The following is a 16,680-nucleotide window of genomic DNA, read 5'->3' on the forward strand; positions in this document are numbered from 1 at the left end:
GCTCGGCGAACAGAACCACAACAACGATCACCCGAGCTACAAATCTTCTCCTTAACTTTGATCACTTGGAGTAGTGATCATGTGATCAAGACAAATTGCCTTAATACTCTCATCTGTGATTGGTTCCTCATCAGGAGGCCAAGATAAATCCTCCATTCAATATTTTACCCTGAAGATGGTTGCAATTGCTTCAGCCTTTAGGAGATTAGTTAGGAAGATGCAGAAAAGATGAAAGAGAATGGTTAAGGGAATGAGGACCTCATACATACACACACACATAGATTGGATAAGGAATGTTCTCCTTCTAGGAGGTTGAGAGGACATTTGACACAGATATTCAAAAAGATCAGTGGTATAACAATAGATCAGGCATAAGTATTCCAGTTGATGAAAGGAAGAAAAACCAAATCACAGAGATTTTAAATAATTGTTATAAGAAGATAACATAAGAACAACCATCTTTCCACTGTGAATGGTTAGGACCTGGAATGCATTGCCTCACAGTGTTGTGGAAAGAAATTCAATTGAGTTTCAACAGGGAACTGAATCATTACCTAAGGCAAAAGAAATTCCACAGTATGTTAGAATAACTGGGAAAACGCATTATGAGTATTAGTCCTGGAGCAGTCCAGCACCGACATAATCAGTCGAATGGTCTTCTTCTGTGCTGTAGCCATTCTGATTCTGAGTATTGGTGTTATGAGTAAATCTCGAGTGTGATTACTATACTTTGCCTCCCCGTCTGAAAATCTCCTTTACCTCTGCTTTTCCCTTTCTTCTTACTCCAAGGTAGCCTCTATACTTCTCCAAACTATTCATACAACAGCTGCTGACACAAAACCAGAAACAAAGAACCTAATCTTAATCAGGTGAATGAAAATAAAATGGGTAAAGTCCCCCCGCGACTTGTTGTTACGTGGTGAACACTCCAGAAAGTTCCCCAGGACTGTTAGTATTAAAGCTCTGGGAATAATATTGCCGCTTTGACCCTCTGAGGATATAAACTATTATTAACGACACTATATTCAGTGTTGCATAGATAGTCTCACACATATAAAAATTAATTTGCAACAAAGCTACCGAAAGCCGAAAGCGAATGAGCGGATCCGTTTCCGTCCGTTGAGACGACGACGCACTGCCTCAACCAATCAGCTGAAGGATGACGGAGGAGGCTACCTACTGTATCGGGCTAATGCGCATGCACTTCACCGGTTCGATGCCGGCGCTAGTTAACATGTGTACGCGTTGCGCATATGGCGCTAGGACCGGCGGGATGCGCCTGCGCACAGCCGGCACGGGGGCCGATCGCCTGTTGAGCGCGTCTGCGCGTTAGTGGCCTGAAGTGGAAAGGCGGTTTGAGCGGGGCCGAGCTCGGGCCTAGCGCCGTCACCCGGGCAACCGGCCTCACCGCCAGCCGGCGACATCTGAAACATAGTAGTCCCTCAGCGGCCGTCAGGATGGCGGCTTCGGGGGCAACGAAAATCACCTGGAAACTGCGTGAGTCCTACGGCAATACAGATTTTATATATATATTATATATATATCACAAATTAGTGAAGAATGGAAGGAAAGACATTAAAAAAGGGAGAGGGTAAACAACACAAATTGTGGGAGAGAAACACTGACCACGTGAGAGAAGGATGAAGTGGTGGGGTTGGAGGAGAAAAAGGCCACATGGTGATTGGGGAGGAACGAGTCACCTCGGAAGATAGCTATTAAATAGGGCAGAAAACCCCAAATGGAAAGGGGGAGGGAAACACAAACTGACAGAGCAGAAAGGAGGAAAACAAACTGGAGGGTGGAGAAGGAGAGAAACAAAGGTGGTGGGGAAAGAAACGGACTAGGGCAGAAAAGGAGAGAAACTGGAGGGGAGACAGAAGTATTAGCTAGCGGGGAAAGAGTGAGTGATAAACATAGATGGAGGGGAGAGAGAGTGTAAAACCAGAAACAGAATTTGCTGGAAAAGCTCAGCAGATCCAGCAGCATCTGTTGAGAGAAATCAGAGTTAATGTTTTGGACTGAGTGACCCTTCCTCTGAACTCGACCTGAAACGTTAACTGATTTATTCCACAGATCCTGCTGCCAGACCTGCTGAGCTTCTCCAGCAATTTCTGATTCACAGCATCTGTAGCTTTTTTTTTGGTTTTTATTGAGTAAAACAAATCCCTTGAGTAAAAGAGAGAAAAACAAGCTGGGAACTGGGGAGGGAAGACAGAGACAGCAGCATAAACTGGGAGAAACAGGGGAAAACATGTGAGTGGAAGAGAGGACAGGAATGAAGAAGGTAAATAAAACAACTGTGTCAGGGTGAAACAAAAGTTGCAAGATGAGTGAGGAGTCTTGGAACTGGGTTGGAAACAAGGGTGGGTGGAAAGGAATGCAAAATAAAATGATGGATAGCACAGATAAAGGCCTGTGGGCATTAGGGAGTAAAATGGAATTATAGAAATGTATGGTGTATAAGGAGTCCATGCAGATGAAAAACAGTTATCCAGTCAGATGGCCATTTGCAGTGCAATATCATACAAGGCTGTGTGGCAAGTGTTGGAAAATGGGACTCGAGTAGGTAGATGCTTGATGATCAGCATGGATGTGACACACTGCAGGGTCTCTAAGTGCAGAAAAACTCTTTTTCTGTCAAATCTATTTTCATGAATTTGGCCTATAGACTTGTAGGTTACAGCACTTCCAGTACATGCGAGTGTGGTTTTTTTATTCTTTAACATTCTTAAAGGTAATGAACACCAGACCCTTGCCATTCTCTGAGTGAAAACAAGGTTTTTTTTCTGAAATCTCCTCCCTGTTGCCACAAATTACTGCAGTTTTTACCCTGTGGCTATTCACGTTTCTGTTAATTGAAATAAGTACTTGCTATCTGTTCAGTCTAAATCTTTCATAATTTTATACCTCTTAATTGTAACTCTCCACAACCTCCTCTGTCACCAAGAAAATATCCCAGGTGATCCAGTCTTTTATCATTATGAAAGTTTTGCCAGTCCTGGTAGTATCCTTAAAAATCTGCTTGGTACCCACTCCAGTGATATTGAATTCTTCTTGTAATGTGGTGACCAGAACTGTACACAGCATTGTAGCTATCATCTAATTAGTTAGTACAAGCTTAACCTCCTTGCTATTATATATACTTCAGCTAATTAAAAAAAAATCTGAATACCCTTTTAACTACTTCATCTATCTTGTTACCTTCAAAGATCTGTAGGTATGTGCCCCCACATCACTCTGCTGTATATTCTATCCTAACATATATGGTGTATTCCCTTGCCTCATTTACTTTCCCCACATTACCTTTCACTTCTCAAATCTTGGATTCTGTCTGCTGTTCTTTTGCTCACCTGATTAGTTCACTGATGTGTGCCTGATGTCTTCAGCTTCCTAAAATTGTGCTATCTGCAAACTCTTTAATCACACCCTCCTTATTTAAGCCTACATTATTACCATGAGCCAAAGGTAAGGGATCAAGAGCTAAGCCCTGCAGAACTCCCCATTAGAAACAGCCTACTAGCCACAAAATCCCACAAAATTCCTGATGAAGGGCTTTTGCCCGAAACGTTGATTTCGCTGCTCGTTGGATGCTGCCTGAACTGCTGTGCTCTTCCAGCACCACTAATCCAGTATTTGATTTTCAGCATCTGCAGTCATTGTTTTTACAAAATCCCAATTGTTGCATTTCACTTCTTACTACTGAGGAAATTTTAGATCTCGCTGGCCAATTTCTCTTTGATCTGATGGGCTTTTTTTTTGTGTACGAGCAAGTGGTACCTTGTCAAAACCCTTGCTCGAATCCATAGAGGGAGATAAAATGGGGGGGCAATGGGTGGTAGAGTGGAATTGCCAATATTCTGGCATTCATGATGATGGAGTCCTCGGGTGGAGTTGAATAATGTTAGAGTATAACAGCCTTATCTTTTGAACAGCTGTTGGGCTTTGCCGTTATTAAAAATGAAGTTGTTCATGGAGACTTTCCCCTCATCCTGTTGTTTAATGTGCCACGACCATTTGTGACTGGATGTAATGGGACTTTTGATTTTGATCCTTCTGACCCTATGAACTCTGCCAACATATCATTTTTCACCTTAGAATCATTCGGCTTGGAAACAGACTGACCAGACATCCCAATCTGATTTAGTACCGTATACCAGCATTTGCCCGATATCCCTCTTAAACCCTTCTAATTTATATACCCACCTGGATGCTTTTTAAATGTTGTAGTTGTGTTTTCCTCCACCACTTCCTCTGGCAACTTGTTCTATTATCGCACCACCCTCTGTGAAAAGATTACCCCCAGGTCATTTTTAGATCTTTCCCCTCTCACCTTAAACCTATTTCTTCTTGTTTTGGAAGATTTTTAAAAAAAGCCCAAGTTATTCTAATCTAATTTTCCAGCATGTGGCCCATAGCTTTATATACCTTGGCATTTCAAGCATGCATTTAAATACTTAAATGTTATAAGTGTTTCTGCTTTCCTCAATATAAACTTCCTAACTCTCATTCACCTTGGCTTTGTAATCTTGCGTCGTCTTCCCACTCCCATTGTATCAATTGCAGATAAGACCATCTCTGATCATATTTGTAACACCAACATTCCCCTTCTATGTCCCTCTTCTGAATTCTTCTGACGTGCCTGTTTATATGCTGTCCATCTTTCCTTTAAACATGCTATCATAGTCCCCTTCCTCATAAAAACAACCCTTGGCCCCACCAGTCTTGCAAATTCCATCTCCAAACTCCCTTTCCATTCCAAAGACCTCAAATGTGCTGTAAATCTGTTTCCACCTTTCTAGAATTCTGTATTTGAATCCCTTCAAGCTTTGTCATTGGATCAGCTTTTATGAATCACAAATGACACCAATAGGATTGTGATATAGGTACATTTTCCATTGTCCTTCTCAATCTGTTTGAAGCCTTTGGTAGAGTTCACCATGCCAAATGAGGAAATAGGTATGGGGAAAGTAGAGAAAGGAAAAGGGGGGGTGAGATGGTGGGAGAGGAGGGGAGGGGAGAAAGAACACAAAAGGGACTGAGAGGTAAGCTTGAGAGGATGAAAACAGCATGGAAAGGGTGAAAGAAAAAATGAGTGAAGTGGGGAAGAACGGAACAAAAGATATGAATGCTTGAGGGTTTGGAAAATAAAATGGTAAGGCAAGAACACAAGAGTGAAAGGAGGAAACACCAGGAAAACAAGCCACCAAAGCAGGATTGGGGAGGAGAGTGTGAAGACCAGAGGGATAAGAATAATGAATGAAAGAAAGACACTTACAAAACATGCAGAGCAGAAGGAAGTTTCAGGATGAGGATCAGAAGTATGGAAATTGAAGGGAAGAAAAGAAGATTGGGAGAAGAACAAAATATAGGAAGGAAGATAAAAAGAAAAAAAAGAGCAAAACAAACAAAATAGATGAGAGGAAAAAGAAAGAGGGAGTAATACCTAAAAACAGAATGAATAGGTGTTGGCAGAGCACTTGTGGGTCTGTTAGAGGAAGATTTACATCATATGCCCGTAATATAAGACCTAATCTAGTTCCTTTTGTGTTGATTAAAGTGTACTAGTGCTGGGTTTTCAACCTTTAAAGTTTACTTTAATTAACTTTGGTATGTTTAGTATAGATAAGGTTGGGCTGTTTGATATTTTCAATGACAAAACAATAACTATGATAACTATCAATAATAATCTTGGGAAAAGTGTATCCTTTTCATTTTGAACATAAGCATTTTTTTAAGTTTGCTGTTGAATCTGCATCCTACTTAGCTCCTCTTTTTTTTCCTGCATCTCCCTTACAGAGGAGTTTGTCGCTCATGCTGGTAATGTAACCTGTTTGGTACTGGGGAAGAATTCAGGCAGGCTATTGGCTACTGGTGGGGAGGACTGTCGAGTCAATTTGTGGTCGGTCAGCAAACCTAACTGTATTATGGTAAGTCAATGTATACCGAAGAAGTGTTACCAGAGGCAGTGGCTCTATGTGAAATGGGTACATTTGCTTCCTAGTTGATATGAGTCTGAGCACAAACTTGCCCTCAAAATCAAATGAAAGTTGCAACACAGTCCACAAGTTAAAGTTGTTGGCTAGGACTTGAAAAAATTAACACGATAGGGGATGTTCGTATGATTATTGTTGACATACATCACTCTACTAAAAACAGACTAGACTTGTTAGACCTTTGAGTTCTTGATATCCTTAATTACCCAAGTTGGTCAAGTTGCAGATTTCGCTTACATAGCTGATTTTTGTCATAATTTTTGAATCATTCAACACCAGAGGACTGTTTAACAAAGCATTGAGTTCTCAGATAAGTTGTCATAATTTTTTACAGTGTGTGCTTCGACACAAGATTTTACAGTGAAATTGGATGACCACAAAACGTTCTAAATCTTAATGCGGTGTATGTGCTCTGGCAATTCACTAAACGGGATCATTCTTTATGGAGCTTGGCCATAGGGTCCTAAATATTTACATGCACAATTATTGAGGTGAATCAGCTTTTGTTTCAAATATATCTTTAACTCTTAGGATGCATTTTTGGGAATTTTTACACGCAGTGATTTTAGATGGTACCCAAGCTATCAAATTGGTGCCAGGAGCTTGATGACCATATTGGAACTGGTGAAATCCAAGCTGAGTTTAAATGCCTGATGGATTGGGTTTGTAAACTGCACAAAAGATGTGGTATCCGTCTTTTTAGCCATACAACTAAATTTCTATATTTGTCTTTATTCCAGTTTGTGTATTTTCTATAGGTGATTTCAGCCTTGAATTGTTTGTAGCGTAATAAAGCCAATAAAGTATTAATTTCAAAAATCTTTTTATAGAGTCTTACAGGTCACAACACACCAGTCGAGTGTATTCAATTTAAAGATTCTGAGGAGTTGGTTGTTGCAGGCTCACAATCTGGATCACTAAGAATATGGGATTTGGAAGCAGCAAAGAGTAAGTACTTAATAATAATAATAATAATAATAATATTATTATTATTATTATTATTATTATTATTATTATTATTATTATTATTATTATTATTATTATTATTATTATTATTATTATTATTATTCCATGTCTCCATTTTACTCTCTTGTCTTTGAATCACTTGAATTCTGCTACCTTTATAGGGTAAGCAATCTATTTGTCCCGAATGGTCCATGCTGGTATTTATACTCCATTCCAGCCTCCCCTCGCTCTCATCTAAACCTGCCATTAGTTCCTTCTGTCTCAAACAATTGTCTTGAATCCCTGTAAACCCACCTGTATAGCTTATTTTTCAGGTATAATTACGGTACCAAGTTCCATATTCTTACCATCCTTTGGGTGATGAATTTTTTACTGAATTATTTACTGGACATTTTTGGTGACTATCTTATAATAATGGCCTCTAATCAAACACTTCCCCACAAGAGGCAACATTCTTTCTGTATTCAAAATAATGTCAAAATTTGAAGAACAGGGCGACTCCCGTAACTGTGGAATCATTTTCCGCAGTTTTACTTACCTGTGGTTTATCATGGTTAGAACCTATAAAAGGGAATGTACCAGCACCAGGAGGTTGCCAAGAAGGTACATCTCCCATTTATATGAATGGGTTCACTCCTAAGCAAGTTTTTGGGCTTCCACAGTAGTCAAACCCTTAGTCACATTTTTACAAACGAAAATACCCCAGCTTATGGATCCATTCCTGATACTTAGGTTTTTTACGTTGGCAATTCTTAGATTAGTAACGTAAGGGAGGAATGTAGTAATGTTAATTCTGTTTTCTTGAAGTTCTTAGGACACTGTCGGGACACAAAGCGAACATCTGCAGTTTAGACTTTCATCCTTTTGGGGAGTTTGTGGCCTCTGGTTCTATGGACACCAATGTAAAGGTACAGTACAGGCCAGCAGAACATTGCCGAGATATTGCAGATAAAGATGTAGCATGTACTTTATAGGAATTGGAAAGACCATTTGTCCCAGTGAGTTTGTCTCTTGTTTTCTGATGTCTTGACAACAGCCTCTCACCATATTCATCATACCCTTCCAGGAATCTAGTCATCTTCTGAATTTAGTTTTGTTATTTTTGACAGTCAACCCAATATTTTACTAGTCTCATGACCATTTGCTAAGAGGCAAATGCGATTCATTAATTCTCTCTGATCTTAAAGGCTTCGGGTGGATGATACATCAAATTCCAGGTTACTTCTATTCTTTTAATTGCTGCCTTTAAAAGCCAGTCTCTGGTGCAAAACACAACCTGTGGAATTAAGCAATCACCAACAGGCACATTAAAATTCCCTGAATTGTTACAGCACAGAAGGAGACCATTCAGCCTGTCCTATCAGCACTGTCTTTTTTGATGGAACAATTCCTAATTTATCTAGTGCCTGCCCTGCCCTGTATGGACATTCTTCCCTTTCACATAATAGTCTAATGACCTTTTTTGAATGCCTTGATTAAATTTGCCTCCTCCACATTCCTGGGCGGTGTATTCCAAACCCTAAGAACCCACTACGTGGAAACAATTTTTCTGGTAATGCTTTTGTTTCCTTTATCAGTTATGTAAAACCTGTTCCCTCTTATTCTTGATCCTTTCACAAGGGAGCAATTTATCCCCATTGAAGGGAGACTATTGAAGACCATGTTGAAGTTTGTCTGGCACCTACACACCCACTCCAACTTCAGAAACAGGAAATAAGAGCAGAAGTAGGCCATTTGGTCCCTCAAACTTGTCCTGTCATTAAACAAGATATTAGCTGATCTACCGCCGGCTTCAGCTCCCGTTTTGTGCCAGCTCAGCATAGTCATCAACTCCTGATGTTTCAAAGATCCATCTATTGCTTTAAGTACTTCCAATGATCTAGACTCCACAGCTTTCCGGGATAGTGAACCAGACATTTAATGGCCTCTCATCTCAGTTTTAACTGAGACCATGTCCCTTTGTTCAAGATTTCGCTACTAGTGGAAGCGCCTTGAGAATCATCTTTATTTTAATAAAAACACTTCATTCTCCTATACTCTGAATAGAGGCTTAATCAATCTCCAATGCTAGTATATCCTTTTCAAATGTGGGGATCAAACTGCATACAGTACTCCAGCGAGCATAAATTAATCCAGTGTGGCCTCAACTCTGTAAAGTTGTTTCAAGATGTACCTGTTTTAAGCTGCAACCACCAAGCAATAAAGACTGAAATTCCATTTGCCATCGTAATTGCTTACTACATCTGCATTCTAACTTTGTGATTCATGCACAAGAATACCTAGACCTCTCCACACTGTACTTCTTTTGGAGTCTCTCTCCACTTTAAAGTAGTATGCTTTTAAATTTGATTTTCCCTGTTAAACTGCACAATCTCAAACTTTCCTACATTTGGGGCAGCATGGTGGCTCAGTGGTTAGCAATGCTGCCCCACAGCACCAGGGACCTGGGTTCGATTCCTGCCTATCTGTGTGGAGTTTGCACATTCTCCCCGTGTCTGAGTGGGTTTCCTCCAGGTGCTCCGGTTTCTTCCCACAATTCAAAGATGTGCAGGTCAGGTAAGTTGGTCATGCTAAATTGCCAATAGTGTTAGGTGCATTAGTCAGGGGTAAATATAGGGTAGGGGAATGGGTTTGGGTGGGTTACTCTTCAGAGGATGGTGTGGACTTGTTGGGCTGAAGGGCCTGTTTCCACACTGTAGAGAATCTAATCTAATCTAAACTCATCTGCCAAGTTTGTGCACACTCAACTAATCCATATCCCCTTGCAGATTCCGTTTGACCTCATCACAACATGTTCTACTGATGTGTTGTCAGCAAATGTGGATACTTTACACTCTCTCCCCTTCTCCATATCATTAAAATAGATAGTAAATAATTGAGGACCCAAGACTGATTCCTGTGACACTCCATTAGTTACATCAGTCCAACCTGACGAAGACACATTAATCCTGACTTTCTCTCTCCTGTGGTGTTAAATAACCCTGAATCCATTATAACACATTACTCCCAAAACTTTGAGATCCTATCCTGTGAAATGATCTTTTACGTGGTACCTTATTGAATGCCTTCTGAAAATCCAAACACATTACGTCCACAGGTTTCCCTTTTATAGTTCTGTTATACCCTTAATGAACTTTAGTAACTTCGTCAAAAATGATTTCCCTTTCAAAAAAAACCACATGGTCCTCTGTTTCATTGCATTCAGCTTTTTTAAGTATCCTGCTATTCCTTTGTTAATAATATTTTCACAACAACAGATGTTAGATTAACTGACTTATAGTTTCCTGCTTTCTGTCTCTTCCTTCTTGAACATCGTTTTTACATTTGGAGTTTCCCTACCTGCTGCAACCCTCTTGGAATCCAGTGGGTTCTGAAATATTTCGACATCCAATGCATCAACTATCTCTGCAGTCACGTTCTATAAAACCCATGAATTTGGGCCGGGTGACTTGTATGCCTTCTGCCCCTTTAGTTTGTCAAATTCTTTGCTTCTCATGGTAGAGGCTATTACATTATCTTTCCTTCCATCTGGTATCATTAGGATGCTTATCGTGTCCTCCACTCTGAACAATGATGCAAAATATTGATTGAAATAATCTGCCATTTCCCAGTTCCCTGTCATGTGTTCCCCATTTGCAACCCTCAAGTGTTTCTCACTTACTTTAGCTGCTGTTACTTTTTATACCCATGGAAACCCTTGCTGTTTGTTTTTATATTGCTTGCAAATTTGCTTTTATAATTAACTTTTCTCCATTTTTATCATCTTTTTAGTCATTGGTTGTTGGTTTCTTAAAAAAAAGTATTCCCAAAATCTGCCTGCCACATATTTTCGCTACTTTTGCATGCATTAAGTTTTAATTTCATACATTGACCTTGGATGATTCATACTTCTTAAGTCCTTTCTGACCAGATAAACTTCTCCTGAGCACGATGAAGTATCTGCTTAAATGTCTGACACATCATCCACTGACTTTCCCTTTAGTTTGTTTTCTCAGCCCACTTTAAATAACACTTTTTATACATACCTCTGTAGTTGTCCTTATTAAGTTGAGACATAAGATGCTCTCCCTCAAACTGAGTTTGAAATTCTTCTATGTTGTGATCGCTATCCTCTAGAGGGTCCTGAAACACAAGACCTCATGACACATTTCTAGATTTTAAAGTTCCCTTTCTCCAAGTAGGTTCTGCAGAATATTGCTCTAAGAAGCAATCTCTGTGCACTCAAGAAATTCATCTTCTATGTCATCATTGCCCAAGTCAACTGTGTAATATGCAGATTTTAATCACTCATGACAGTTAAGTGCCCTCTCATGTGCATGCATTATTTTCTGATTATATTTAAGGCAACTCCTTAGGGACCTTTACATGAGTCGCACCCAAGTCTTGTTTCTCTTGTCATTCCTTGTTTTCATTCCAACTGATTACATATCATCTTTTAAAACCCAAGTCAAACTCCCAACCAAACTGTACTCATTTATTAATAGAACTACCTGCCTCCGTTTCGTTTTTGTTTGTTCTTCTGGAATGTAAAATATTCTTGCATATGGAGTTCCCAATCTTGGTCACCCTATAACTATGTTTTTGTAAGAGCTGTCAAGTTAGATCAGTTTATCTTTGTTTAACTCACCTAGTTACAAATGCTGCATGCATTCTGACAAGAGTCTTAAGTTTTGAAATTTTAACATTATTAACTCTGTAATTCTAATTTCTGCTAGACTCTTATGCATTTAATTTCATCGCCTTTCTGTCTCACTTTGATTATCATTAGCCTCTTCACTACTCTTCACCTCTGCTTTGTTTCTTTTGGATTTTTAAAAAATCCCTGCCATTGAACCTTCTCAACTAATTAGTTTAAAGCCAAATGCACAGCCCTTGTTACATGATTTGCCAAGACCTTGCTCCAGCCTGATTCAAATGAAATCCATCCCAATGGAACTATGCTGACTTTGTGCAGTATTGGGGCCAGTATACCATGAATTGGAACCCATTTCTCCCATGCCAATTTTTGAGCCATGCATTTACCTCTCCCCTTATTTATCCAGTGACAATTTGCAAATGGTTCAGGTAGTATCTTTGTGATTCTGCATTTTAATTTAAGCCTGAGCTGCTTGAGATGTTGCAGCAGAGCCTCTTTGCTAGTCTTACCTATGTGATTGGTATCTACATGGAGCATTACAACTGGATTCTTCCCTACCCATTTGAATTTCCTCTCCAGCCCAGAAACAATATCCTGATCTTGGAACCAGATAAGCAACACAGCCTTCAGCACTCTATTAGTGCTGCAGGGAACAGTATCTATTTTCCTAACGATGCTGCCCCTACTGTTGCTCTATTTCTGTGTCTCCCCCTCCACAACTTGAATGGCACTCTGGACTGTGCACAGCAGTTAGTTCACCTTTAATGCAGTCTGTGCCCTCTTCCACACTTTGAGATGTGATTGGAACAAAGTCAGCCAGGTGGATCTCATAGAATATGAGTTCCCTGATTAGACCAGGTTAACACCACCAATCAGGGAGTCCTGTCTGACATCCATAAACAAGAGTGTTGGGGTTCTGCTCACTGTAAGAGCTGGCGCTGAACTAGCTTGGCCAGTGTCATGTTATTTGCACATGTAAATAAGGGGTGACTTGGTAATGGGAAACTGGCCTTAGTGGAGTTATTTTAGTGGTGACACAAGTGCGATCAAAGATGCCCCGTCCCCCCCACGTCTGTACCAGAGCTTAGCTCTTTTCTTGAATTGAATTATTGAGGGACCATCATATGTAAGCTGGCTTCCATCCTGGCACCCTTACTTCTGCTTTTGAGAATGTTTCCAAGGCTGATCCTATCTCGTAGCTTTTAGGCAAGTGAAGAAGTGGCTATCATTGTCTAAAGTATTGGCACACTATGATCCCAAGCAAGATGTTGTGTCTGACATTCGATGCCTCCACATGTGACTTTGCGATATTGTTGACTCATCGGTGATACAGCAGAGAGTAAAGTCCGACAAGATATTCTTCCAGGATTTTGGCAGATGCTGAATGAAGATACGCCCAAATAGAGAAGGAAGGTTTGGCGATCATCTTTGGTGTGAGAAAGTTCCACACCAAATTTGCAATAGTGACCACAAATCCCTGCTAGGGCTACTTGGAGGACAGAGCTGTGCCACCCATAGATCAGGTTGAATGCAGCAATGGGCTCTCATTCTAAGTGTGTATAATTACAAATTAGAACACAGTCCAGGAGGCCAAGTGGTAAATGCAGGTGCCTTAAGCTGTCTACCACTGGCGAATACACCATTTGGTGGTGCCACCACTGAGTTCATTCTGGTTTTACACTTTCTGGACACCCAGTCATCGTTAAGAATATCAGACAGTGGACACACAACTAAAACAGCTGATGATTATGGGGGAAACAAAAGGGCTTTAACAATCAGAACTGAACCCGTTCCAGACCCGGCGGGATCAGAGCACCATAGAGAATAGCATTTTATTCCGGAAAGCCAGAGCGATTTGTCCAAGCAAAGATCACTGCCAGATACTGACTAAACTACACCATGGTCATCTCGGGGTTTCCAAACTGAATATGTTGGCGACACATTATGTCTGGCCAGGATTGGTTTCCGACGTAACTGCATTGACGGGACTATGCCAAGAGTGCCAACAAGGACAAAAATTGTCGCCAACAGCTCATCCACATTTGTAGGAATGGCTGGGTAAACTCTGGACTCTGGTTACACGACGACTGTGCTGGTCCTTTCAAAGGCTCAATGTTTTTAGTTATTGTGTACGTCCATCCAAAGTGATTGGATTTGCTGGACTTCATTTGTCAAACACTGGGATGACGATTGAAAAGTTGTGAACTTCTTTAATACATTGACTCCCAGAAGTGTTAGAACATAGAACATAGAACAGTGCAGCACTGAACAGGCCTTTCAGCCCACGTTGTTGTGCCGACCACTGATCCTCATGTATGCACCCTCAAATTTCTGTGACCATATACATGTCCAGCAGTCTCTTAAATGTCCTCAATGACCTTGCTTCCACAACTGCTGGCAACGCTTTCCATGCTCTCTCAACACTCTGTGTAAAGAACTCGCCTCTGACATCCCCTCTATACTTTCCTCCAACCAGCTTAAAACAAATGTTAGTCATTTCTGCCCTGGGATATAGTCTCTGGCTATCGACTCTATCTATGCCTCTCATTATCTTGTATACCTCAATTAGGTCCCCTCTCCTCTTCCTTTTCTCCAATGAAAAAAGTCAGAGCTCAGTCAATCTCTCTTCATAAGATAAGCCCTCCAGTCCAGGCAGCATCCTGGTAAACCTCCTCTGAACCCTCTCCAAAGCACCCACATCTTTGCTATAATAGGCGACCAGAACTGGACGCAGTATTCCAAGTGCGGTCTAACCAAAGTTTTATAGAGCTGCAACAAGATCTCACGACTCTTAAACTCAATCCCCCTGTTAATGAAAGCCAAAACACCATATGCTTTCTTAACAACCCTGTCCACTTGGGTGGCCATTTTAAGGGATCTATATACCTGCACACCAAGATCCCTCTGTTCCTCCACACTGCCAAGAATCCTATCCTTAATCCTGTACTCAGCTTTCAAATTCCAAAATGTATCACCTTGCATTTATCCAGGTTGAACTCCATCTGCCACCTCTCAGCCCATCTCTGCATCCTGTCAATGTCCCGCTGCAGCCTACAACAGCCCTCTATACTGTCAACGACACCTCCAATCTTTGTGTCGTCTGCAAACTTGCTGACCCATCCTTCAATCCCCTCATCCAAGTATTAATAAAAATTACAAACAGTAGAGGCCCAAGGACAGAGCCCTGTGGAACACCACTCACCACAGACTTCCAGGCAGAATATTTTCCTTCTACTACCACTCGCTGTTTTTTGTTGGCCAGCCAATTCTGTATCCAGACAGCTAAGTTCCCCTGTATCTCATTCCTCCTGACCTTCTGAATGAGCCTACCATGGGGAACCTTATCAAATGCCTTGCTGAAGTCCATATACACCACATCCACAGCTCGACCCTCATCAACTTTTCTAGTCACATCCTCAAAGAACTCGATAAGGTTTGTGAGGCATGACCTGCCCCTCTCAAAGCCTTGTTGACTGCATTAATCAAGCCATGCTCTTCCAGATGGTCATAAATCCTATCCCTCAGAATCCTTTCTAACACCTTGCAGACGACAGACGTGAGACTGACTAGTCTGTAATTGCCAGGGATTTCCCTATTTCCTTTCTTGAAGAGAGGAATTACATTTGCCCCTCTCCAGTCCTCAGGTCCGACTCCAGTGGAGAGCGAGGATGCAAAGATCTTCGCAAGTGGCGAAGCAATTGCATTTCTCGTTTCCCAAAGCAGCCGAGGACAAATCTGGTCCGAGCCTGGTGACTCGTCAATCTTAATGTTTGACAACAGTTTCAGCACAACAGCTTCCTCTATCTCTATCCATTCCAGCATGCACACCTGCTCTTTAAAGGTTTCATTCACAACAAAGTTCGTTTCTTTCATAAAGACTGAAGCAAAAAACTCATTTCGGTCTTCTCCTACCTCCTCAGACTCCACGCACAAATTCCCTATGCTATCCCTGATCAACCCTTCTCTTTCTTTGACCATTCTCTTATTCATCACATAAGTGTAAAATGCCTTTGTGCTCTCCCTAATCCGTTCTGCCAAGCTGTTCTCATGCCCCCTCCTGGATCTCCTCAGACCATTTTTGAGCTCCTTCCTCGCCTGCCTGTAATCCTCTAGAGCTGAGCTTGACCCTAGCTTCCTCCACCTTACGTAAGCTATCTTTTTCCTTTTGACGAGAAGCTCCACTGCTCTTGTCATCCAAGGTTCCTTTATCTTACCACTTCTTGCCTGTCTCACAGGGACATATTTATTCATCACTTGCAACAACTGTTCCTTAAACAGTCTCCACATGTCTTTGGTGCCTTTACCATGGAACAATTGCTCCCAATCCATGTTTCCTAACTCGTGTCTAATCACATCATAGTTTCCTCTTCCCCAATTAAATATCCTCCCATTTTGCCTAATCCTCTCCTTCTCCATAGCTATGTAGAATGTGAGGCAGTTATGGTCACTATCACCAAAATGCTCTCCCACCACAAGATCTGATACCTGCCCGGCTCGTTTCCAAGCACCAAGTCTAGAATGGCCTCTCCCCTCATCGGCCTGTCAACGTACTGAGTTAGGAAACCCTCCTGAACACACCTTACAAAAACAGCTCCATTCAAATCTTCTGCTTGAAGGAGGTTCCAATCAATATTGGGAAAGTTAAAGTCACCCATTACAACAACCCTACTGTGTCCACACTTTCCCAAAATCTGCCGACCTATGCTTTCTTCCATCTCCCTGCTGCTATTGGGAGGCCTGTAGTAAACCCCTAACGAGGTGACTGCTCCCTTGATGTTCCTAATTTCCACCCATACTGACTCTGTAGGCAGATCTTCTTCGACAATGGAAGCTTCTGTAGCTGTGATACCCTCAGACAACAGGTCATCATTTATCAGTAGGGAATTCAAGTATTTTCTAAAGTTGAATGGCATTTGGCATCTAAGGACAGCTCTATACTATCCATCATTTGATGGTCTGGTGGAAAGAGCAGTCAGTACTTTGAAGGGAGGCTTAAAGGAACAGCCTGCAGCCTCACCTGATATTAAATTGTCCCAGTTCCTGTTTAATTATAGGACCCACACCTCATGCAACTATAGAGATAGA

General features: G+C 41.2%; 2 protein-coding genes across 2 annotated transcripts in view; one reads left to right on the forward strand and one right to left on the reverse strand.

Moving 5' to 3' along the window:
* LOC140453196 (olfactomedin-4-like) overlaps positions 1-1,153 on the reverse strand; it is an 84,738-nt gene extending 83,585 nt beyond the window's left edge. The window contains exon 1 of the mRNA XM_072547710.1: positions 1,081-1,153. The gene's annotated coding sequence lies outside the window, so the exon portion shown is untranslated. The remainder of the gene's footprint in view (positions 1-1,080) is intronic.
* Positions 1,154-1,318: 165 nt separating this feature from the next.
* katnb1 (katanin p80 (WD repeat containing) subunit B 1) overlaps positions 1,319-16,680 on the forward strand; it is a 79,507-nt gene continuing 64,145 nt past the window's right edge. The window contains exons 1-4 of the mRNA XM_072547714.1: positions 1,319-1,497; positions 5,797-5,927; positions 6,824-6,941; positions 7,767-7,867. Of these exons, the coding sequence (XP_072403815.1) occupies positions 1,458-1,497; positions 5,797-5,927; positions 6,824-6,941; positions 7,767-7,867 (390 nt within the window). The 5' untranslated portion in view covers positions 1,319-1,457. The remainder of the gene's footprint in view (positions 1,498-5,796; positions 5,928-6,823; positions 6,942-7,766; positions 7,868-16,680) is intronic.

Source organism: Chiloscyllium punctatum, chromosome 26, assembly GCF_047496795.1.
Source record: "Chiloscyllium punctatum isolate Juve2018m chromosome 26, sChiPun1.3, whole genome shotgun sequence".
Classification (NCBI taxonomy): Eukaryota; Metazoa; Chordata; class Chondrichthyes; order Orectolobiformes; family Hemiscylliidae; genus Chiloscyllium; species Chiloscyllium punctatum.